Source organism: Natrix helvetica (genome assembly GCF_964273705.1).
Source record: "Natrix helvetica genome assembly, chromosome: 2".
Lineage (NCBI taxonomy): Eukaryota > Metazoa > Chordata > Lepidosauria > Squamata > Natricidae > Natrix > Natrix helvetica.
Genome location: NC_138552.1, coordinates 171,110,321 through 171,137,150, shown reverse-complemented (window position 1 = coordinate 171,137,150; position 26,830 = coordinate 171,110,321). Strand labels below are relative to the sequence as shown.

Genomic DNA, 26,830 nt, shown 5'->3' with positions numbered 1-26,830 from the left:
CAGTGGTATAGGGAAAGTCGAAAATGGGGATGTGTCCCAAAAAAAGGAAATAAAAAGCAGACAAAAGATTTTATTGAGGTTGTTATTTAAAGACTTTAAATTTCTCTTTTAAAAAAGAGGAAGATATATGTTAGAATTAAATATGTATATTGAAAAAAAATTATAAATACCATCAACATAAAATGGAGCTCGCTCAGAGGATGAAATATACCAAGTAAATGAGATGAAGAGTGTGAAGTAGAGGAGAGAGGTAAGGGAAGAAGAGAGGGAGAGGAGAGAGGGCGGGGGGGAGAGGTGGAGAGAAAGAAGGAGTGGAAAGGGGAGAGAGGAGAAGGAGAGAGGAAGGGGAAGTAGAGAAGGACGACAGAGGAAAGAAAGGAGGTAGGAAGGAGGAGAGAGGGAGAAGAAAGTGATGGATAAGGTACAAATATGGTGTATGGAGAGCAGAAGAGCCAATAATTGTTTTTGAGAGTTGATGGTAAGATGTGATGTAAACAGTTAATAATATAATAAGATGTTGGTTATGTAATAGTATACATGTGGCTATATGTTATGAAAATAAAAAACAAAACTATATATACATATACATACACATACATACATACATACATACATATTTATATGAATGCATGAATGCATGCATGCATGCACCAATATTTGATGGAACTGACTAACTTGCCATAAGCGCCTTTGAATTTTCTCAAGGGAGTTCCTCTCTAAACTGATTTTGCTTTTTATCTTCAAATCAGGGGTAAAATGCTACTGGTGCTACCTGTCCGCCCGAAATGGTAGTAAAAAAATGCTACTGGTTCGGGCGAACCGGTATTTCCGACAATCAGCTGTGACACACAATTTATATTAGCTAGAAAGCAGGATTTCCTGCTTTCTAGCTAATCTAAATTGTGTGGCACAGTAGACCCCCCCCCCTCGCTGTTCTACTTACCTTTGCAGGCACACTTGGTAGCAGGCTCCACCCACCCGGACATCATCACGTCTGTTTTTGACACTCTGCGCATGCACAGAACGTCCTGTGCATGTGCGGAGGTGGCACATATGCTCACATTTGCGAACTGGTAGCAAAGGTAAGTAGATTTCACCACTGCTTCAAATGTATTTTCTGTATCTCTGAGGTTGATGGTTGGACTGTTTAATTGCAATGATGACATACAAAGAGCCCCTGTATGATGGTCAACATTGGAAGCCAGTTCGGAGGAGGAAGATGCTAGAACTGGAGCCCTCAGATGGGGTTGGCATGAATCCCCCGAAGTGGCCAGAGAATCCAGGGGCTGAGGAAAATGCAGTTCTGGACCTGTCTAGCATCAGGGTGAGCAGTCGACTGCATAGTCAGCAGCCTACACTAGCGGAGTTCCGCCTCTAATGAGGAACAGCTACTGCTTGCACTCAATCCACAGACACAAAGAATGTAGTGTAGAGAAGCACAGAAGTTGGTGAGACTACTTGCAAGGAAGCAGCCTTACTCCTCCTAATGAAAAACACTGGACTTGGGAGATTTAGCCAGACATAGGAGAAGGTAAATTTGTTGGAGACAACCATTTACTTCTGCACTACACTCTCTTTGACTTTGTGAATGTTGGACCTTGTTCTTTTTTTTGGGATTGCAGACTCTGCTCTGTGGACTTTGGGCTTTGCTGTTGCCTCGTGGAACTGCAGACCTCGCTCTTGTGGATATTGGACCTTGTCCTTGGAACTGGGCTCTCGTGAATTGTGGGAGTTTGTCCTGGGGAAATTGGGGCCAAACTTTAACAGCCTGACTAAAGAAAGGTTTGGCAACTGTCAGTTGCTTTGAGAAACAGCTTGACACAATACAGTTGGACAATAAACATACTACACTAGAACCTGTTGCTGTTTGTGTGACTTAGGTCAGAGCATCCTATAAGGGAATCCTGGCTTATCTCTCACTCATCCATGACTGATAAAGAAAGCTCTAACAGCCATTCCCTCTCCCCCACCCCCAGTTGTGTTTGCAAATCCCATTCTAAAACTTCAAATGAGTTGGAAATAAGAGGGAAGTTGTTTTATTTAGAACCTTTTCATGTAAAAGGTTACCCTATCCGGTTGTTTAGCTGACTTCCATGGGGAGAAAGATCCAGGGCCGTTACTTTGCTGTTTCTTTTTTACATATCATATGAACCCACAGAAAAGCTTGCTCTTTGTCTCACTCAGAATAGTGTAACTTATGTTTAAAAACAGTCCTAAAATATGTTAATATAATTAGGGATAGGAGAGTTGTGAAATGTGTGTTACTAAGCTGATGTCTCAAGCTCCTTCTACACATTGAAAGGAACATGTAAGGACTGGCTGTTTGCCTAGCACGCTTGTGGCTGCAGTTTAGAAAGCAAATTAAAAGCCTTCAGTGTGAAACTGATTAGGGCCTTCTCAATATTAGGCAGCAGATAGAAACAGGCTAATTAAGGTCACAGAACTGAGATTGTTAATTTGAGGTTAGTGCTTTCAGCAAGGAGCTCTACTACCAGAAGAATCTCAGGAAGATTAGTTTAAGCAATCACTTCACACTGGAAAAATGGGTCAAGCACAGGACAATGACTACCGACTGACTGTAATGCTGAACAGATAATTCAGAAATGCTGCAAAGGTCATAAAAGCATGAATTGGTCACAAAGGTATTTTTTCATCATCGTAACTACAAACTGAGACAGTCCCTAACCAAGAATGGCATTTGGATGAATTTGTAGTATTATGAATATGGATTTATCAGATGTAAATAGGGCTTAGGTGAACTAATGGCTGCCGTTCTATTGAATACAAAACACCTAGGAGTCATGCTCTAGCTTGCTTTTTGGGTGGTAGAGGCGTGATCAGCTGTGTCAGAAATATACATCGGCATTTCTAAAACACATTGCTATCCATTCCATAGGTACCAGTTTCTCACAATCTGGAACAATAATACCTTGCTGTTTTCATTTCATTTAATTACTTCCATCTAAATCAGTATTTCTCAACCTTGGCAACTTGAAGATGTCTGGACTTCAACTGGGGAATTCTGGGAGTTGAAGTCCAGACATCTTCAAGTTGTTAAGGTTGAAAATGACCATTGCCTTACCTGAAGGTAAGGGTGTTGCAAAAGAGAGTCCAAACAAGGGTTAAATACAGCCAATCTGCCCAGAACTGAATTGAAACTTTAAATCACATCCCTGGTTCTGATTATCTTCAGATTGTTTCAGTGAAGACGTGGAACTGTTGCGCGCTGAGAAGTCCAACAATGTAAACAAGTCAATAAGAAAACCAAACCAACTGGAACCGTAAACGTTCGAACTGTCACCAACGGAGCCAGACCCCAGGGTGGGGTGTACTCTCCTTCATAGCGCCCTGAAAACGACCCTTCAGGTAAGACAATGGTCATTTTCCAGGGCGCTGCTCTGGAGAGTCCAAGCAAGGAACATGCCCAAGCTAATTGTCACTAGGGCGGGAAACAGCAGCATCCAGAGTCTCTCCGCTGGTGTGAATGCCTTGAAGAACACGCCTCCCGAATGTCCCTTCCGCTGATGCAAAGCTGTCCAACTTATAATTTCGGACAAATGGAGACAACGAAGTCCAGGTAGCTGCCTTGCAAATTTCCTCAATCGGTGCCTGGGTCGCCCAGGCTGCCGTGGTGGCGGCGCTCCTAGTCGAATGTGCTGTAATGTGGTGAGGCACAGGTTTTGACTGCAGGACATGAGCAAGGGCGATGCAGGCCCTCAGCCACCCTCCGATCATAGAGGAGGACACTTTCCTGCCCTGGGAAGCCGGCTGGAATGATATGAAGAGTGATTCAGATAGTCGAAACCCCGCCGTGCGCTTGATGTACCTGCGAAGCGTCCTGCGCACATCTAGCAAGTACCAGCGTTTCTCCCTCGGATGTCTAGGATGCGGACAAAAGTCCGGGAGAACTACCTCCTGGGCTCGGTGGAACCAGGAGTTGATTTTGGGGATGAACGACGAGTCCAGCCTAAGAATTACCCTGTCTTGTCGAATCAAGCATAAGTCCTCTCTGACGGACAGGGCAGCCAATTCCGAAATAAGTCGAGCTGAGGTGATGGTGACCAAAAATGCTGTCTTAAATGTCAGATGTTTGAGACTGGCAGTTCTGAGTGGTTCAAACGGGGGGCCGATAAGGGCACGTAGAACTACGTTGAGGTCCCAGGATGGATATCTGTGAACCACTGGGGGTCTCAGGTTAGTTGCGCCCCTGAGAAAACTGCGAATGGTAGGATGCCGGCAGACCGAGGAATGTCCATCGGGAGCCATAATGGTTGAAATTGCCGCCACCTGACGCTGTAGAGTGTTAGGTGCCAGGCCCTTGTCCAAACTATCTTGCAGGAAGTCCAGGATGACAGGGACCGAGGCTGAGGAGGCTGAAGATCCACGAGCAGTGCACCAGCTGGCGAAGGCTCTCCAGGTAGTGTCATAGATCCGGGTCGTGGACGGACACCTGGACGCTTGGATGGTGCAAATCACTTTGGCCGAGAAACTGCCTCTGCTCAGGAGATCCCTCTCAAGTGCCAGACAGCTAGTTGCAGTCACTGGGGCTCCAGATGTTGAAGAGCCCCCTGGCTGAGAGAGATCTCCTGCGGAGGGATCCGCCAAGGTGGTTCGACAGAGAGGCTCACCAGGTCCGCAAACCAGGTTCTCCTGGGCCAGAACGGTGCCACCAGCAATACCTCCGCCGCCTCCGACAGGATCTTCCGGATGACTCTGGGAAGTAGAGGTAATGGAGGGAAGGCGTACAGTAGTCCCCGCGGCCAAGGGCAATGCAAGGTGTTGACTCCTTCGGCATGCGGGTCGTGGAACCTCGTGAAAAACCTTGGGAGGTGCGTGTTGGATGCGGTGGGGAACAGGTCTACCTGCGGACGGGCGAAACTCTGGGAAAATTGCTGGAACAGGTGCGGATGCAGGCGTCACTCCAAGTGGTCGACCATGGCCCTGCTCAGCCAGTCCGCCTGGGTGTTGGTCGTGCCCGAGATGTGTTCTGCCTGTAGGGACAGGAGGTGTTTCTCCGCCCACTGTCCTAGGACTTCGGCCTCTGACATCAAGGATCTGGAGCGAGTGCCCCCTTGGCGGTTGATGTGTGCCTTTGTCGCAACATTGTCCGTCAGTATCCACACGTGGCACCCTTGTATGCTGGTCTGGAACTGGCGGAGGGCCAACCTGACTGCATTCAGCTCCAGCCAGTTGATGCTGTGAGCAGCCTCAGAAGGAGACCACCTGCCCTGCGCCAGTTGACTGTGGCAATGAGCTCCCCAGCCGTAAAGGCTGGTGTCCATCGTGATGGTGAGACGGACAGGTTCTTTGAAGGGGGACCCCTTTGTTAGGGCAGGGGACAACTACCACTGAGGGAACGCCGTACCTCTAAGGAGACCGGGATTAGCTTCGTCGAGCTGCTTTCGTTGGCCCTTTGGTAAGGGAGCAGGAGCCACTGGAGCAGACGGGAGTGGAGTTTTGCCCAAGGCACGATGGACAGGCACGAGATCATTTTGACTAGAAGCTGAGACAGCTGAACCACCTTGGCCAGAAGCGACCGCTGCACTTGTGCGACCCTCTCCCTAAGGCTGGTCACCCTCTCCGGAGATAGGAAGACCCGGCAGGAGACAGTGTCGATGATGGCCCCTAGAAGTTGTAGTCTGGTTGTCAGAAGATGACTTTTCTCCAGGTTTATGGAGAACCTGTGGTCTTGAAGCACCTGGATGGTGTACTCCAGGTCTCTGGTTGCCTGTTGGTGGGATGACGACTGGATGAGGACATCGTCCAGGTAGCAGTGCAGTCTTATTGGATGGGATCTGAGGAAGGCCGCCACCGCCGTGAGGATCTTCGTAAATGTCCTGGGGGCCGATGATAGGCCGAACGGCAAGGCTCGATACTGGTAGTGGCGGCCTGCGTAAGTGAATCTCAGGTATCGGCGGTGGGCTTTGCGGATGGATACATGGAGGTAGGCCTCTTTAAATTGTATTTGTAAGTGGAGGACTACCTGCCATGTATTTTTGTAGACAAGCTTCCCAGGGTTTTGCTATTTCATGCCAAAAATCTGATAAAATTAAGTTGCACCTTCCAGATAAGAATGGGATTATTGAAACTGTAAAGCAACTAGAGAACTTCCATTTGTTAAAAACATGTTTTACTCAGAGCAAGAGGGGAATAGTAAATGCAAGTGCTTTAACAGCTGTTATCCATGGTATATAATTATGTTTTTATCTGAAAGAAGTGGTGACCCATAGTGACCACACATTATAAATGAAGTGTACTTCAATTTGTTTTTTTTCTGTAGCATGAGAGGTGCATACCTACTTAGTGGAACAGCTCATACAAATGAGTCCTACAATCATATTACGATATGTGGATGTGTTTGAATGGTTTTTGACACAGCTTTTGAGAATTCTCAGGACTCACTCAAACCTTCTGCAGCCACCTGTTATTTGACAGCCCAAAGAAAAGTGTGAAGCAAAGGCTACCATCAGTCTTTCTCCTGACAAGTACCTATCTCAGCATGTTTCTCCACAAGTTAAATCATCTTCAGCAGAGCATATCAGATCTGATTTTCTCCATTAATGTCTTTCTGTTTGTTTTACAGTTATGTGAAGCTTTTTAATATTATAATCCATATCTGCTGTCAATAATATATTGGACAGACATCTTATTCTGGATGCCACCATTTCTATGCTTGGTCATTGGGTTCAGAATTCTTTCTTTAGCAAAGTTCCTGGCTTTCTGTAAGCATTCCTAAACCTGATCCCATTAGCTCCTCACCTTGCATGTCACCATTGAAGGTCTCTAGGTCAAGCGTGTCCAACCTTTTGGCTTGCCTGAGCTGTACTGAGTGAAGAGGAATTGTCCTGGGCCACATATAAAATATATGGTTAATGTATATAAGCAACAAACTTCCTTTATTTTTTTGGGGGGGGGGGTGTCTTGTGTGCCCACATGACTAGTTGTTCAGGGCTGCATGCGGGACACAGGTTGGACATGCTTGCTCTAAGTCAGGGCTGTCAAACTCCCGGCCCATGGAACAGATGCATCACATACTGGCCATGCCCGCTTTAGCGAAGGGGGAAAAAGTCCCAATATGTCACGTGACGATGCAATGATGCCGTGAGTTTGACACCCCTGATCTAAGTTGTTGGTTTCTTCCTGGAACCCTGCTACTACAATATTTTGGGTGTGGAATAGATAGACTCATGCTGGCTAAGTCACAATTACAATCGTACAGGATGTATTTTCCTAATAGCAACAACTTGTTAACTAATGGTGTCATTTCCCAAAACGTTTGGAGGCTCTTTTTTCTCTTCCAGAATACATAGAAGATTAAGAAGATTCAAGAAACAATCCATGATATCTCTCACTACTTTTCATCGGACAATGGACTGTCATACAATTGTTATTACAGGGATGTAAATTATTTTTACAGAAAGAAAATAGGCCTCACTCAACAGGCAGATAAAGATGCCCTAAATGCATTTTATCTTAAACCTTCTTATAATAAATCATTTCATTTTCACGAAATCAATTTCATTGCTTATTCAGCTGAAGAAAAAATAACTTTTATTTTCTGATTGTCACATTCAGTTTTGTTGTACAATAAAAGAAAACAGCAAACATCTGCTTCGAATCTGCAGAGTGCTGTGTTTTTTTTTTAAAAAAAGCCATTGATCATTCTCCAGGTTGACTGGCAGGTCACATTTTTAAATATTTTCTTGCCATTTCTAGAGTTGACTTACAGCCAATGAAAGTTCTGGTCAGCAAGAAACTATTATGCCTCAACTGAGACAAAAGACGAGGAACATCATAGAATTCAGCTGAAAGTGCATAAGAATTCAAATGCATAAGAATATTTCTAGTACCCCTAGTATATTTCTGCAGGTGACAATTCATGCTTTCTTCTGCATTATTTATATGCCATCTATGTGCAGAACATTTTACAAAGAGCATGTTATGACAGTGCTCTATTCCCACAAGCTCAAAAAAGATACAGGAGCACAACAAAGGAATGGGAGATGGGGATACAGTAACAAGAATGGATAAAAAAATAATTTATATTTTGACTTATTTACAATAAGATAAAGGAACTATCTTTTCATCTCATATACCACTGTCAATTGTGGTATAAGACTCTAAATAACAGTTCAGTGAACTTGCTCCATTTTCTGGAAATCAAATCATTCTTAACAATACCTAATCATTTCATTTAATTTTGTTTCTAGGTATCTTTTAATTTTCCCATCTTAAAGGCATTGAACCATATGATCTGATTATCTAAACACTACAATCAACCTGTATAAAGCATTCAAAACAGCCACTTTGCGAAGCATGATAATATAAGTCAGGCCTGCAAACTGACGGCCCATGGGCCAGATGTGTCGTGTGCAGGCCACACACAGCTGGGCTCCGCAAAGGCAAAAAAACGTGATACATAACAATACGTCACATGAGGTGATCGACACCCGTGATGTAAGTGAACCAGCCTGTCTTGAAATATTAAAGCAGCCACGTCACTCAATGAAGCTGCTTCAATAGCTCTCCCTAGTTGTTTCTGGATGCAAGTGCATGCATGGCAGCTTCCCCAAGGTTCATTACTGAGATGAATTTCACCACTGGCAGGATTAACTATCCTTGCCTATATTGAAATCTGGTTAATAAACTACAGATGTCAGTCAGAATACTTATAAAAAAAAACCTTCAGTAATAATAGTATCAAGGTAAAACCTATAAAATTTATAACAGCAAAACGCTATACAGAATTGTACCTTGTTTGCATGCTGCAACTTATTAGCAAATTGACTGATTTCTCTGAAAAGCAGGGATATTGTAGAACGCTTTAGTAGGCTACTTTGTCCAAACAGAACAAGGGCATGAGAGATGGAATCCTGAATCTGAAACTGAATAAAAATATCATTAAGTTTTATCCCAATTAAAAAAAAAGTTTTAACTAAACTACAATATGCAGATATATTTAGAACATTTATAGGACATCCAAAGGACTAATAGAGCCTAAAAAAGCAAGTCAAACACATTTTATTGAAATGTGCATCAACTATGCATCAATATAAAACCATTTTGTATACTTCACAACCATTAAAAATATGAGTAGATCTAGTCAGAAGATTATTTGATCATAAACAGCATGCTAAATTACTGCCTTTCATGCCAATGAACCAATTTTAGAACAGCTTCCATGCAGTGAAGCTACACTAATTTACTGAACACCATTTATTTATTAGATTATTATCCTGCCTTCAGAAATCCAGGGGAGTATAGATAATGCCCCCACCTCCTATTTTCCCCACAATAACTTTGTGAGGTGCTTTGGGCCGATACAAAGAAATTAGCCCAGAGTCACTCAATATGCTTCAGTGTCTGAGGGGAGCTTAATATCTGGGTTTACCTAGTTCCAGGCAGAGTTTAAGTTCAATGTTTATGCTGATATCTGACAGGAATAAAATCAGAATGCAATAAAACACTTCTGTAACTTGATTTGGTACCTTAGCATGCCTATAGGATTTACTATCACAATCCTCTATTAGCTCGATATCAGAGGTGGAATTCTGCCAGTTCGCCCCAGTTTGGGTGAACCGGTAGCAGTGGTGGGAGGCTCCGCCCACCTGCCTAGACGTCATCACGGATGCTTGGCACAAGCGGAGAAGTGCTGTGCGTGAGCAAAGCAAGCACGTGAGCTCCCGGTTCCAAACCAGTAGCGAAGATAAGAGGAAACCATTACTGATCGATATATACTGTGTTCAATATATCAATTATTAATAAATAATGATTTCTGGAATGCATATACTGGTAGTCTTTGCTTAATGAGTAGCTACTTAATAACTGTTTGAGGTTATAACAAACTTCAAAATACCTACTAACAACCTGTCCTCCAATGTATGACTGCTGCATACACACTCTTACACATACATTCCCATGGTCACATAATCGCATTTTGGGTGCTGGCAATCAAGTCACATTTACTACCAGTTCTAGCATCCCTTAGTCACATGTTCATGATTTACTATATTTTTTGCCATTGTCCGGCAAAAACACCCATTAGATATGCTAGATTTGAATAATGATCACTTGGTTTGCTTTATGATCATTGTAAAAATGATTGTAAAACTGTATCTGGGCTCATAGTGACCCATTAAACAACCATAATGACCAATATTCCAGACTCAATTACAGTATGATCATTAGTTGAGGACTACCTGTGAACACAAGCAAAACCTAGTACCAATGCACACCGAAGTGCAATATTTTTCTCCCTTTACCTTAGCCAAAAAAAACAAAAAAAACCATGTTCAGTTCCTTCCTTCAAAAGTACTGTATCCTCTCCCTTTTTCCTAGCACAGGATTGTATGGCATTTTTGCTTATTTTTGGAATTCCCAAAACAATGTTATATAAAATTGGAAGCATAAGCCTACAACAAATTTGAAGTAATGAATTTCCAATATCTAATGGTTTGTCAACATCAGAATATTTTCCCTTGTTTCTTTTAATTTCAGTTTATATATAAACAGTTAGTAATATTACTATTATTAATTTAAATGACACAGATTACTAATATTTGTAAAATAGTAAGAGATTCTCAGTACATTATTTGCACGTTTGTTAATGTTATAAAGCACAAATTTTAAAAGTCATCTTCACACTCTGTGCTAAACTTCTGTTGATGACAACCACCATGTACGTTACTCTTAAGAAATATACTATAACTATGCATTAATTTTGAGTAAATAGCAAAAATGGAAGACAGTGAAAGTCCCGTTGCTTTGTTCATCTCCAAGTTGATTTTCAGAATTTCAAAATCTCAGTCATCCTGCTATCATTTATTTATTTTTAATGGCTATATATTCAAATATTACAAGAGATTCCAATCTTCCATTGTTTAAACTGGCAAGGTTTTACACTTTTCTATTCATGTGAAAAGAAGATATATAACATTGATAAACTTGGAATAGAAATCTCAATAATTCAAATGCCTCTTTTTACAGAATACATTTGACAGCGTGGGAACTTTGTCCAAATTTAATCTGCTGTTTAATTCAGCAGTATAATTATTAAGCACTTCATTTTTATTATTGTCTAAAGCTGTTATGGTTGTTTGGTACCTCCAAACCATTTTTCCCAAATTACTTTCATTTTAAAACCACATAAGTAGCACAGCTATTTAAATCAATGGTGTTATTCTGGATTTCTTCTGATGCAGACAACAGGCCTATAGAATTACGTCAGATTATTCTTAAATTGCTGAGAATTGAGCAGTGTACAAATATTTTTTTTATTTGAATTATTCATATCTACTGATTTCATTGGGATTTACTCCCATCTATTAATAAGATTATGTGAATCATCTAGACATAACAACTGCAACAGCATTCAGACACTGATTTGGTTGGGGTCAGTGGTGGGATTCAAATAATTTAATAACCGGTTCTCTAGCCTAATGATTTCTTCCAACAACCAGTTCACCAACTGCTCAGAGTTAACAACCAGTTCTCCCGAAGTGGTGCAAACTGGTTGAATCCCACCACTGGTTGGGATGCCACTCTTCTGGTGAGGTTTTTCTCTCTCTGCTCCATCCACCAGCATAGTTAAAACTGGGGAACATAGAAAGAGACAGCAATATTAATATTTATTTCCTATTCCATATTTTCTCTTTACATTTTTTGCCTAATGAGTTTAGATTATTTGAAAGTCTACCATTTATGCATCTTAATCATTTATTTACGCTGTGAATTTTGAGTGGGACTATTAATTCTATATATCATTGTATACTAAACTCAAAGAAAAAGTTACATACATTTTTTTTCTCTTTGAAATCCTTCCCTGGGCTTATTTATCTATAAACAACAGCAGAACATTGAAGAAAAATCTTGACCCAAATCATATTAAATATAGAAACAATTTAGCATCCAGCATAGCTGAGTAGTTATTCAGGGATATGGAGGGAGAACAAGACAATGCAGTGATAGAAATGGTTATATTTTTGATTGTACAGGTAATCAATTTATGACCACAATTATCTCTGGAATCTTCTTTTGTCAAGGGACATGATCATTAAGCAAAGCATGATGATTGCTTTGTTCAATGAATGCACTACTGGCCCCCCATTGTGGTCATTATCTCATGGCATGGATGCCTCAAGATGGGGAAGACTGCAACAGCTACAGGGCCCACTGGTGTGTAGAAAGTTGCTGTGAGCTAGGTGGCCTGGCCTGGCTATTACACAGGGTCTTCCATTATGCAGAAGACTGCTGAGGGTGCCCAGGCCTTTTCCCTGCCCCACCATACCTGGGAGGCCCAGACTTGCTCACCACCATACCATACCCGGGAGGCATGCAAAAATTAGAGCAGCATGCATAAATGTCTCCACTTACTTTGCCTTCTTCTGCAACTGCTGTCAGGCAGGCCCAGCTGATGTGCAGTGCATCCTTCCTACAGAGGCTGTCTCATGCCTTTCTGCAAGCGGGGACCATTCTCCCGATTGGAAAGCTCCTATTCCAAATTGTATGATTTGGAGAATCAACCTTCCAAATGATTGTGAGAATGGCTTTTGTGATCATTTGGAAGGTTAGAAATTTGTATGGGTGGCTGTAGAGCCAGGATGGCGAACCTATGGCACATGTGCCAGAGGTGGCACGCAGAGCCCTCTCTGCTGGTACGCACACTGTTGCCCCAGGCCAGATCTCGTTGGTGTTTCTTAGGTAAGCTTCTGTTTCCCAGCAAAGGACGAAACAGAAACTCACAAAAGAAAAAGATCTTAACACTTGCTGTGCTGCCGGTGTTGGGATGTCCTGCCTCCTGCCGGCCTGCTGTGCATGTGCGCATATCCGGGCATGTGCATGTCCCTCATGTGCCTGTTCACACATGCACATTCATGCAGATGCATGCCTGGGCATGCACACGTTCATGCATGCCTGCGTATGCATCGTTCAATTTGTGCATGCGCACAGGCACATTTTAGGCACTCGGTGTCTAAAAGATTCCCTGTCACTGCTGTAGAGTAAGCTAGAACATCAGTTAAATATATTTTCCCTGTATTTGTATTAACAAATAAGTAGGTTACTTGTTGAAAACTCTATTTGCTGATTCACAAAACTTAGTAAATTCCATAAGGCTTACTTCTAATTAAGCTTGCATAAGTTTGTAGCCATACAAAGAATACAGCAGCAGTTACTCCCCCCCACTTTTCCAGACAATACAAAATCATACATAGAAATCCCCCCCCCTTTAGTCAAGGATAGGTAATATACTGCTAATCCATAATATCCATAGATGAGAGTGGCCAAAAATTTCACAAATGGTATTAATTTAGACTTTTACAAAAAAAATAATGTTTAATAAAATGCAACTTAGCAGAATTAAATACAAATGATAAATCATGGTTAAAATTTTACCAATAAATCCTTTCAGTGATGCTTATAATTAATAAATGAAACAGATCAATGAAATATAGAAGGAAGAGATTAATTGGGGGTACAAAATATAAAAGTTAATATCCAAATAATGAAATGAGGCATGAAGAGGATTTGCGTGATTAATTCAATAAATCCTGAGACCATGATATATTGCCTTTTTTATATCAGTAAGCTAATTTAGCAAAGGACTACTGACAACTGCATACATTCTTCCATCTGGATTAATGTAAACTCACTTGACAAATCTTATCTGGACTGATTATGTTAATATATTTACATTCAGTCCCTTGGACATTTAAAAAAAATATGCTTAGAAGGTTGCAAGCATTACTGTTTCCAGAAGACAAGTTTTCTATTATAGGAAGTAAGTATCTGAAATAATATCCTGATTAAATTTTTTAATGTTGAATTTGATTGTTCTATTTTTAAAAACAACTTTAGGTATCTCTATATACAGTAATTACATCATGATATCTGACAGTTTGAGGCAACAGGTAAAGTGGCATTATAATCTCAATTTCATATTGCTGATAGTTGAAATTTCATGAAAGCAAACTTTCAGTTGAAGGCAACAAATTGACAGCTTAAGCATATGGAGCCTTATCAAAGATTATTTGGCCCTCCCTATATTGCTGGGAAAATATTCCTTGTCCTAAGCAACAAGGAAGGACGAATGTTAGAGGAGAGAGACTGACTGTTCACAATCATGAATTATAATCTGCCAAGTGCTTGCAATTGAATTTGATTGGCCATGTTGGGTAAGCTAAATCATGGTTTAGCTTTCTGATTTCCAGACTTACAGTATTTTCTTTTAGCAGACCTATGATGTACAAAATAATAGGATTCCAATTTGAATAAGAGAGCCACAGACACAGATACTGTAATGGCAGAGCAGGTTTTTTTTAAAAAATGTTTAGTCTCATATTACTTTCCTTGTTTCATGAGATTGAAATAAATTGTCCAACAGAATGGTTGGGCAAATGTTGATAGCAGAGTCCAGGGTAGATTATATTTCATGCCGCTGCAACCTGTTTAAAACTTCACATCCGGCATGTAATAACTGGACTTCAAAATTTTACCATATATTATGTCTGCGCTATTATGTAATCTACAAAAGGGTTCAGCACATATTCCTTGTCCTCTGCTGTCACAATTTCTATGAATCTAGATATTGGCCATATTGATAAGAGTGGTGGTAACTGAAATATAACTTTCACCCACTTCTCCTAAAAATATAATAAAGTAATTCTTTGTTTCTACAACACAAAGATATAAAAGGCTGTATAAGTAGAATGAATATGATTAATACTCAATTATATGGAGAGCAATTGCCTGTTGACACAAGTAAGATGAATTTGATTAAATTAACATATTTTCTAGATTAAGTCAGCAAAGCCTAATAGCACAACCAGAGATATTCCACCAGTCTGCATTTTTATACAGTGTCAAAAATGCTTCCTTGTTAACTACATTGAGCATTGGTGGGTTTTTTTTGTTTTTTGTTTTGCAAAATATTGTTCTCAAGATTGTTACTCTTCAATACAAGGAGCGATGCTATTTAAATAGATACTGAAACAAGATCTTCAAAATTAAGTTAAATTATATTTAATTTCTAATGTTCTACAAATCAATAACTTTAACTACTTTTCAGTTTCAAGAAATACAGGATGAAAGAATCACCATGTCCTTTTTTAAAAACTGGGAAGAAAATGAGCCATATCTTTTAAATGCTAAGCACTAGACCAGATCATGACAGAAATGATAAATATAGTGAAAAAGTATACAGTAACCATTTCAAAGTTTACTGGTGTAAATAAGTCATTTTTTTTACTATATTTATTTAGTGGATGTACTCCTAAATAAATAATCCTAAACCTATTTATATTTAAATTCCAAGAATCATGACCTTAATCAAACAAAATTTCTCTGGTTTCTCTTCTCTAGCTCAAATGAAGTAGGAAAGAATAAAAGGTTAATGGAACTTTCAGCAACCCCAGTGCCCCTCATCAAATTCTGATGTTTTACTGCTTTTATCCCTAGCTAACAGATTAAAGGAAATCTAGTCTGCACTAGTGGCTCCAAAGAAGTTAAATAATTTTATTGGTTTTCAAAAATACTCAAGAGATTCGTTTACAATGACTTACCAGATACAATTCAGCCATATTTTGTTTTTCAATCTCGCAAGTTATTGCTAGCATATGATTCCAATGGAATATGTAACATTTGGGGCTCTTCATTTCAGAGCTTTACCAAGGAGGCAAATTCCTTCATACTCAGGTTAGTACTACACAATTTGCTTTACTAGTCGCTGCAACATATTCATGTCATTTATAACCATGATGCAGAAACTGATTACAAACCAAATTAAAAAGATATATGCTTGAAGTGTAAGTGACTTCAAAGTAAAGTCACTTGTCAAGTGACAAGTTCTATTATATTATAAACTTTATTGAGAAACTACTGATCTGCAATTTCAGATTGAAAGACTGAAGATCCAATGGCACTATTAGGATCACCCAATTCATTAGTGATTATCTTCATTTTCATAAACTAAAACATCTATGGGTGTCTCTAGCTACATAAAAAAGATCTTAACACATAGTCATTAACATTTTCATTTACTGTAGTTTTATATAATATTTCATAAGTCTCAGCCTGGTGCTTGGGATATAAGTGACTCTAAACATCAATGACCATCAGGTGTTTTCCTTGGCATTAAGTATCCAGCCCACCAAACATAAACATACACTCACACCCAGAGGGACCTGTGTAAAGATGGGAAGCCTTTAGGAAGCCTCTTTACTTCAAATAATACTCTAGGCTCCAAAATGGCTTCTATAAGCTTTCTTAGGAGGAAAAAAGGATGGAGTGGCTATAATCCTATGGTTGTTTGGAACTGTACTCACTGGCCCAGAAAAGGGGCTAAAGTAAACAGGCCCAGGGGTGTTCTGCAACAGGAAGAGCTAAGATAATTAACAACAACAACAACAACAACAACAACAACAAGCACCTTGAGTGCAATCCCAAAACAACTGGAGAACCCCTTGAACACCATTGACAAATTCGCCATTAGTCAATTGCAAAAGGTGGGAAGGTAGACAAAAATGCCAAACCCAGTCTGAACATCTGGCTGACTGTGCAATGAACAACAACAACAACAACAATAATGGTGGGAAAATAAGCCTGAAAAAGTCACTGAAAATCAGATGGTCAAGATCCTATGGGATTTTCGTATACAAATGGACAAAATCCTGGGGCATAACACACCAGACATCACACTGGTTGAGAAAAATAAGGTTGCAATCATAGACATCGCAATACTAGGTGATAGCAGGGTCGACGAGAAGGAACATGAAAAAATCACGAAATACCAGGACCTAAAAATTGAAATTCAACAATTATGGCACAAACCAGCAGTGGTAATTCCAGTGGTAATCGGCACACTGGGATCTATTCCAAAAGCACTGGAATTACATTTAAAACAGTTAAAACTTGACAAAATCACCATCAGTCAAATGCAAAAAGCTGCACTGCTTGGATCTACATGTATATTACGAAAATTCGTTACGACGTCCTAGGCCCCTGGGTGGGGCCCGACTAGTAATCAATGCCAAATCCGGCGAAACAACTGGCCGCTGCGATACAATTGTGTAATAATAATAATTTTCAATTATTTGAAAATTGCATTTAAAATTAAATAGCTGTCTGGAACATCAGTCTTTTGTGCTTGTTTATATTCTTTGGGGCGGTTATTTTATGAACAGGTAAATCTCTTCAGAAGCCATTTTGCAAGATTCCTCACTATAAATGCACAAAATTTAAGTTTACCTATAATCCTTGAAACATTTGATAACAAATATTGTTGCAACCCAACTGCTCAAAAGTACGTTATTTTAAATACACATAGGAAGCAGATTCTAAGCTATATCAAATCTAACATCTTCACAAAATAAGGTTTGAGTCTAAGAAGATAGTTATCAGAAACAAGCTTCAGGGTTGACAGTGACTGAAACGATATCCATAATAAACCAATTTTACAGTGACAATCTGTGTTCGTTTTTAAAATTATACTCCTAGTATAAATTACATATTCCTGATCATATTTGCCACTAAAAACAACTGCTATTTATAAATAATTGATTTTTAAAAAAAATATTCTGAATACATTAAGAGGTCTCTTGATAGAAGTGATCTGAAATTGAGAACATTAATCAAACAGTGACCTTTGAAGAAGGCAATTCAACAATACTACTATTGTCCATATTTTTACTATTTACCAATCTATAAAAATGTTCTGTATAGTTATGCAACTTGTTCCCCCATTTCCTTTATTTAAAGTGTCACAAGAGGAATGATAAGAATCTAATTTATAATTTTTGAATCAAGAATACTTTACTATCATTTCACAATCAAAGACAAAAGTGGTTTTTTAAAGTCTCAGTGCCTAAAAATTAGCTGGTATGTCCTACGATTGTGATTTGAAGTTTAGATATTACATTTTGGTCCCCGACCTATAGTACTCCAAACAAAGCAAAGCCAAGATCTAATGAAAGTCTTGTAAAACTTTTATGTTCAGGTAATTTTATATTTGAGATTAATAAATGTACTATAAATATTCGATAAAATACTTTTTCAAAGTTTCTTAAACACTATTAGTATCGTCCTACTTAATAGGGTTTTCAACTATTATCTAATAGTTGAAAACCATAATATTAACTATTACAACTTCAATATTTAATACCAAAAAGAGCCATTTTCTGGAACTCCAAAGATATTACTTTTGAACAATGTATTACTAAATTTAATTACCCTACTTAAACTATAATCAGGAAAGTCTGGGAAAACCTATAAAGATTATACTACCCTGGATATTTCACAGATTTTCACTATGTTCCAATGCATCCCTTAAATTATAAAATATTTTCAAATGCTGACATTCGCTGAAATTCTGTCCTTATCAGAAAGCAGAACTATCTGGATATATTATCACCCTTGATTGAACTCATTTAGTAGGAAAGAGGTGGATTCTCTTGCACTATTAAATGTTTTAATTTATATGACACAGGCTAATCTTCAAAATGCCTGCATAATATTTATGGGGTACTTCTTGAGCACTTTTTAACCAGATTATAAATTGTCAGCCTGCTCACTGAATGTGTTGCAAATTTCATCTAGAACCATCAAAAAGCATGTGAGCATGTAAAATGAGCACTTCTTTATTATGAAAGATAACTTTTTACAAGCTGAACAAATAAACTAAACTCTGCGCCAGAGTTAGCAACCTTTCAATAGGGTATATACATTTTGCCCAGATAGAATTTATCAATAAAAATGGTTATAGTCCATGAATCCAGTTGCACAGGCTCCACAAATCCCTATGCAAGTAGGAAAATTTGTTTCTTGCAGCTGTGTGATACAACCTAGTGAGATGGGTTGCCTAGGGAGGCAATGCATAATGAGGAGGAGCTTGGCAACTTGCAATTATAACAAGCTGACAGTAATAACTTTTAAACTGCAGATTTACATTCAATTCCCAGGACATCTTAAGGTAGCTCTTCCAGAGACAATGCTAGATTAGTTGGACCAGAGTTATGATTTAACAAGAAGTTTCTTCAGCCTGGTTCTGTCAATAAACTCTACACACTCTAAAAATATAGGCTGCCCATTAAACAGTAAATATAATATGCTGCCATCTTCAAGCGTGGGCTTAAAATGGGAACGGAGCTGCCGTCTTTCTGTAAGTCTTGGTGGGAGGGGATGGGGTGCTGGCTTTGTTTCAGTAAGTGGAATGATTGGTTGTGTGGTTGTATCATGGTTGGTAGATTGGTGCTGATTGGTGCAGGCTGTGTGTGCATTGTTGTTTTGTATTGTAAACGAACACCACCCACCACCCAAGCCATTACAATACAAAACAACAATGCACACACAGCCTGCACCAATCAGCACCAATCTACCAATCATGATACAACCACACAACCAATCATTCCACTTACTGAAACAAAGCCAGCACCCCATCCCCTCCCACCAAGACTTAGAGAAAGACGGCAGCTCCGTTCCCATTTTAAGCCCACGCTTGAAGATGGCAGGTGAGATCATGCCGAAACGTTGCAAAGACAATCTCAACCTTACACGGGAAAAGACCCGAATACAACAAAACCAGCATATATATATATATATATGTATATGTATATGTATATATATATATATATATATATCAAAACCAGCATATACATCCAGCCGGCCGCGCCCGGGAGCTTCAGAGGCAGAAATGTTGTATATATATATACAACATTTCTATATAAATAAACGAGATGATACCTCCCGCCTACCAGCCATTTGGAAACCCGCCCTCACTGACAAGAGTCCCTAACACTAAGAATGATACCAGACCCACACTCACGAAAACCACACAGGATGTCACTATCACACATCCACGCAAAAAGCAAGCCCAAACCCACACCGATAATGACCACAAACCAGAAGCCCGACCACAAACCAGAAGCCAGACCACAGCTGCATTATTAGCCACTTTAAACCCCTCCAATCCATACATGAAGCAAACTGATGCCCACCACGGAGATGTGGCACGACCACAAACGCGAAGCCAAACAACAGTAACGCAGCTCACCAGCTCAAATCCCTCTGCTACTCAGACTAACACAAGCACAACCAGGCCCCCACCCAAACAGAACACGCCCCCATCCAATCAGAGCACAGCCAAACTCCCATCCAATCAGAGCACAGCCAAGCCCCCTACCAATCAGAATACACCTCCACCCAATCAGAATGCAGCCAAGCTCCCACCCAATCAGCACAAACCCCCACTGGCAGTTAAAAAGAGGAACCGGCTGAGATCTCACATTGCTCCTGGAAGCACCAAGCCGGAAGCACCAAGCCGGAAGCAGCAGCCTGAAGATGATGAATGAGACTTCATCGAAACGTCGTGAAGATACTTCCAATTCTACGCGGGAGAAAACCCGAACAACCAAAGACGTACATACAAACACCCGCAAAAACCTCAGAAAAGAAATATCGTACCTCTACGGGGAGGAAATCCACCATCTGACCAGGACCTACGAAAAACTCGAAGTCCAAAGAGCTTCCATTTTATGTGACCTCACATTCCTACGCAACTGCCGAGATCAAAATTTAACCCCCACAAGCTTCCAATTAAAATTCCACTCCAACTCTGCAGCCACCAAACGCATCCTGAAAAGAACAGAAATGGCCCTAATCAGAAATGAACTTCACACAAAAAGATTCCACCTAGACCGAATCAACAAAAATCTCCTTACACTCCACCTCAAACTCAGCAACAAGATCCACCCCACACTTTGGGACAAATCCAAACAACTCGCCACCTGGAGAGCCGAAACACAGACCACCCTCAAGACAGACACACATACCAATAAACTCCGAAGACTAAAGGAACACCAGAAACAAACCCCTCCCCCCTCACATCCACACATGAAACAAACAGTGCATAACATCTCAGATAAGATCCTCACCAAAGCTGAAACCAATGTCCTTGCCAGAGGATTCAACTTTGCAGTCGCTCCCAAACACATCCCCACTGAAACCATTATATGCGGAGTTGAAACCAGCCTGACCAAAATCAACCCCGATGACGCTAACAGAATCAGACTCGAAATCACCAACATCCTCTGCACCAGCAAGCCCCCCAAAAGCAACTTACCCAAAGAGGAACAGACAGCACTACTTAACCTAAAAGAAGACACTAGCATAATAATCCTTCCAGCAGACAAGGGGAATGCCACGGTAGTCATGAACACATCTGACTACCAAACCAAATTAACCAACCTACTCCAAGACTCCACTTACAAACCCCTAAGCACGGATCCCACCACCTACTTAGAAAAAACCACCAGATCCAAAATAAAAGCCTCCCCCATCAGCGAAGAGATCCAACAAAGAATCATTCCCAGAGAAAAATCATCCAGATGCCCTAAGCTCTATGGTCTCCCGAAGATCCACAAAGAAGGAACCCCACTCAGACCCATAGTCAGCTCCATAGGCTCACCTCTACAAAACCTAGCCAAATTTCTCGCCAAACAACTACAGCCCTATGCAGAATCCATCACCTCACACGTAAAAAACTCGTTCCAGTTCATAGAGATCATAAAGAAACAAAACTTACAGCCCAGCGACCTACTCGTGAGCTTCGATGTCGTATCACTCTTCACCCAAGTACCAATCAAAGAAGCCTTGACAGCTATCCAAAACAAATACAACCCCCCCAAACATATCCTAGATCTGACCAACCACTGCCTATCCAACACATACTTCATCTATAACGGACAAAAATACAAACAAATAGAAGGAGCACCCATGGGATCACCCCTCTCACCTGTCATTGCTAACCTCTACATGGAACACTTTGAAACCCAAGCTCTAGAAAAATCCGATCACAAACCCAAACTCTGGCTCAGATACGTAGACGACACCTTCATAATCTGGCCACACGGGAAAGATAAACTGGACAACTTCCTCACACACCTCAACAGCCTACACCCCAAAATACAGTTCACCATGGAAACAGAAGCCAATAACCAACTCCCCTTCCTGGATGTCTTAGTCTATAAGAAATCCGATGGATCCCTAGGACACACCATCTACCAGAAGAAAACACACACAAACCCCTATTTGCACGCACTCTCACACCACCACCCAGCACAGATCAACTCTGTAGCCAAGACACTCATCTCCAGAACAAAACGCTTAGCTGACAAACAACACCTCAAAACTGAACTACACACCCTCACCAACGTACTAACATCCAACGGATTCCAAAGAAACAATATCACTAACCTAATCCAAAAAGAAAACCCCACTAAAATCCAAGACAGTGAACAAGAAAACGGCAAGGCCCTCCTCCCATACATAAAAGGCACCACAGACAGAATCAGCAAGATCCTCCACAAACACAACATCAAGACAGCATTCTACACAAACCGAAAAATATCCACCATCCTAAGAAACCCCAAAGACAAAATAGAGTTAGAAAATCAAGGAGTATATGAAATCCCTTGCACCACCTGCCCCACCACATACATCGGACAAACCAACAGAAGAATAAAGGCACGCATTGAAGAACACAAAAACTCAGTCAGAAAGGAGGAACCAACTTCTTCCCTGGTCCAACACCTCAAAGCCACAGGACATGATATAGACTTTAAAAAGACCAGAACTATTGCCAAAATTGAACACTATAACAACAGAATAATCAGAGAAGCTATTGAGATAGAAAAACGACCACACAGCATGAATAAACGAGATGATACCTCCCGCCTACCAGCCATTTGGAAACCCGCCCTCACTGACAAAAGAGTCCCTAACACTAAGAATGATACCAGACCCACACTCACGAAAACCACACAGGATGTCACTATCACACATCCATGCAAAAAGAAAGCCCAAACCCACACCGATAATGACCACAAACCAGAAGCCCGGCCACAAACCAGAAGCCAGACCACAGCTGCATTATTAGCCACTTTAAACCCCTCCAATCCATACATGAAGCAAACTGATGCCCACCACGGAGATGTGGCACGACCACAAACGCGAAGCCAAACAACAGTAATGCAGCTCACCAGCTCAAATCCCTCTGCTACTCAGACTAACACAAGCACAACCAGGCCCCCACCCAAACAGAACACGCCCCCATCCAATCAGAGCACAGCCAAACTCCCATCCAATCAGAGCACAGCCAAGCCCCCTACCAATCAGAATACACCTCCACCCAATCAGAATGCAGCCAAGCTCCCACCCAATCAGCACAAACCCCCACTGGCAGTTAAAAAGAGGAACCGGCTGAGATCTCACATTGCTCCTGGAAGCACCAAGCCGGAAGCACCAAGCCGGAAGCAGCAGCCTGAAGATGATGAATGAGACTTCATCGAAACGTCGTGAAGATACTTCCAATTCTACGCAGGAGAAAACCCGAACAACCAAAGACGTACATATATATATATATATATATATATATATATATATATATATATATATATATATATATATATATATATATATATATATATATATATAGTACGTCTTTATATATATATATATGTATGTATGTATGTATGTATGTATGTATGTATGTATGTATGTGTATATATATATATATATATATATATATATATATATATATATATATATATATATATATATATATATATATATATTTGTGTTACAACCCCTGGTATGCCTAAATATGGGAGGAAGGTCACACTCCCTCTTTCTGTCCTTCGGCTTCATCACAGAAGACCATGCAGGCAGAAAACCATTTTTATTTTTAATGTTGCCTTTTATATTTGTGTTATATTTGTACTGATAAATAAATAAAGGGAGACTAGGATAGATCTATTTCGAGCTAATTAGCTCTCATCAGCTAGCCATACCCTTACTGGGATTAGAACCCAGGCTGTATATATCTTAGGCAGGAGTCTTAACCACTAAGCCACGGGTTCTCTTCCTTATCAGTTGAGCCAGGGAAATAAGTATATATTTGTGTTACAAGCATACCAGGGGTTGTAACACAAATATATACTTATTTCCCTGGCTCAACTGATAAGGAAGAGAACCCGTGGCTTAGTGGTTAAGACTCCTGCCTAAGATATATACAGCCTGGGTTCTAATCCCAGTAAGGGTATGGCTAGCTGATGAGAGCTAATTAGCTCGAAATAGATCTATCCTAGTCTCCCTTTATTTATTTATCAGTACAAATATAACACAAATATAAAAGGCAACATTAAAAATAAAAATATGGTTTTCTGCCTGCATGGTCTTCTGTGATGAAGCCGAAGGACAGAAAGAGGGAGTGTGACCTTCCTCCCATATTTAGGCATACCAGGGGTTGTAACACAAATATATACTTATTTCCCTGGCTCAACTGATAAGGAAGAGAACCCGTGGCTTAGTGGTTAAGACTCCTGCCTAAGATATATACAGCCTGGGTTCTAATACCAGTAAGGGTATGGCTAGCTGATGAGAGCTAATTAGCTCGAAATAGATCTATCCTAGTCTCCCTTTATTTATTTATCAGTACAAATATAACACACATATATATATATATATTTGTTTTCGTAGATTTTCACGGGTGTAGGTATGCTGGTTTTGTTGTATTCGGGTCTTTTCCCGTGTAAGGTTGAGATTGTCTTTGCCAAAAGACAATCTCAACCTTACACGGGAAAAGACCCGAATACAACAAAACCAGCATATATATATATATATATATATCTCAAAACCAGCATATACATCCGGCTGGCCGCGCCCGGGAGCTTTGGAGGCAGAAATGTTGTCGGCGCTCCCGGATGACGAAGCCACGAAAGCAACTGGGGTTCCTGACGGATGTAGCCAGAGCGATGCCGAGGCGGTCTGGGTGGACGAAAGAGGGAGCGAGCGAGCGAGCGATGGAGGATCAGGCAGCCTGATCCTCGGTCGCTCGCCCGCCGGACTGCCTCGGCGCCATTCTGGCTACCTCCGTCCATCCGCACCTGTGAGTTGCGGAGGCAGAAATGTTGTCGGCGCTCCCGGATGACGAAGCCACGAAAGCAACTGGGCAACAAGAACCTTCCTCCCTCTGCTGGACTTGCGCAAAGTCCAGCAGAGGCAGGAAGGTTCTCGTCATTCCCCAGTCGCTTTCGAGGACTGCGGAGCGCGAGCCGGCGGAGCACGCTCAGGAAGGCGGGGAATGGGATCACGTGTGCTGGAGGCTGAGGTAGCCTCTGCCTCCAGCACACGTGGTCCCATTCCCCGCCTTCCTGATGATGTCACCAGCCTCACCAGCAGTAAACCTCACCGCACGTCACTGGATTCAGACATATATGGGTTGTATACTATTTACAAACTCATTGCTCTCCATGCTCTAATTTATGCAAAGGGTTGGAAGCTCAGAATTTTCAGCAATGTAAAATGTTTAACATCACATAAATAAACATCATACAAACAAATTGGTCATTATTCTTGCAAACTTAAAAATACAGTAATTCCAGGAATGTATTTTACTTACTCTGTTGAGATAGCTGCTGTTTAAAATAATTTGTACAAGTCTTTCCACAGAGTCTTCCAACTTTTTAAAACACCTTCCCAATATCCGACAAGAAAAATCAGCATCATTTAATAATTTAGCTATGACAAAAACAGCCTGAGCCATAAAATCTGGAAAGGGTTGTTCAGGAAGGTTATATGATGTAACCAGACCATCGAGTAACTGGGAAAAAGAATTGGACACCACAGAGCAATCCCTTCCAAGTTTCATCAAATCTATTTTCGCACTATTGGACTCTGCCAGATTTCTTAGTTCAATGAAATGTTGTAGGAACTGCATGTGCAGCATCACAGATTGATTCTTGCTGGAAGTCAATGTGGGAAGTACATTTGACAAAATAGGAGGGCCCAAACTGTTGAAATCCTGACCCCTGAGGCTTAAACTAGGAAGGTTTTCTGTACAATCACTTGAGATATCACATCCAGAGTCTTCAAAAAAGTCACTGCTCTCTGTTGCTTTAGAACCTGCCACAGATTGGCCTGTAAGTGGCAGAATCCCTGAAAGACAAGAAGAAAACTAGACACTCAGTATATTACAATGGATGAAGAACTGGATTCTAAATCAAGAGACCTGAGGGGGGTGTTCAAATTTTCCAAAGGCTTCAAAAGCTCTTACCACTTCCATTATTTTCAATCAATGTCACTGAACAATTAAAAAAATCATAATAAAGGTTTTATCTAGTAGTCAGTGTCATTTACTTAGAGGAAATGACTGCTTTTGTCTGCAAGTCTCATCTATGTCTAAGCCTCTCTAATACTGACAAGTATGGTAAAGTCAACAAATAGGCTCTTATGGAATATGCCCCAGTGTCTTAGACCCTGCTCTTAACACTATCTCTCAGTCAACACACCTTCAGAGCGCCAGGCTTTTGGGTATTGCTGTTGAAGCTATTTTTATTTGTGATCTGATCACAGTTAAGAGGAGCCAACTGGTGTGTTATTATTATCAAAACCTGGCTGTGTTTTAGGGCAGTTGTGTTAATTCAAAGATGTGGATAATCAAATAAACAAATATGCTGATTGCTTATTTAGTATCCTATGACTATCACTAAGTGTGGTATCTTATGATTCATGATGAATGTATTTATGATGACTATGATCATGATTTATCACTTATAACTTTTATGTACAATGAGAACTTATGCACTGAAGACAAATTTCTTATGTGTCCAACCACACTTGGCCAAAAAAGAATTCTATTTTTTCTATTCTATAAGGGCAAGGAAAAACCTGACCTGTTTAATTTAATTTATTTGATATAATCGTATGTTTAATAGTAACCATCTTCTATTACATAAACATTAAAATTCTGTGGGTACTTTTTGGGAAAACTCTGGAGAGTACA

General features: G+C 40.5%; 1 protein-coding gene across 1 annotated transcript in view; it reads right to left on the bottom strand.

Moving 5' to 3' along the window:
• The window catches only part of MEI4 (meiotic double-stranded break formation protein 4), a gene marked incomplete at both ends in the record, with an annotated part of 64,290 nt that overhangs the window by 17,663 nt on the left and 19,797 nt on the right, over positions 1-26,830 (bottom strand). The window contains 2 exons of the mRNA XM_081943889.1: positions 8,754-8,885; positions 25,448-25,983. Coding sequence (XP_081800015.1) covers positions 8,754-8,885; positions 25,448-25,983 — 668 coding nt within the window. The remainder of the gene's footprint in view (positions 1-8,753; positions 8,886-25,447; positions 25,984-26,830) is intronic.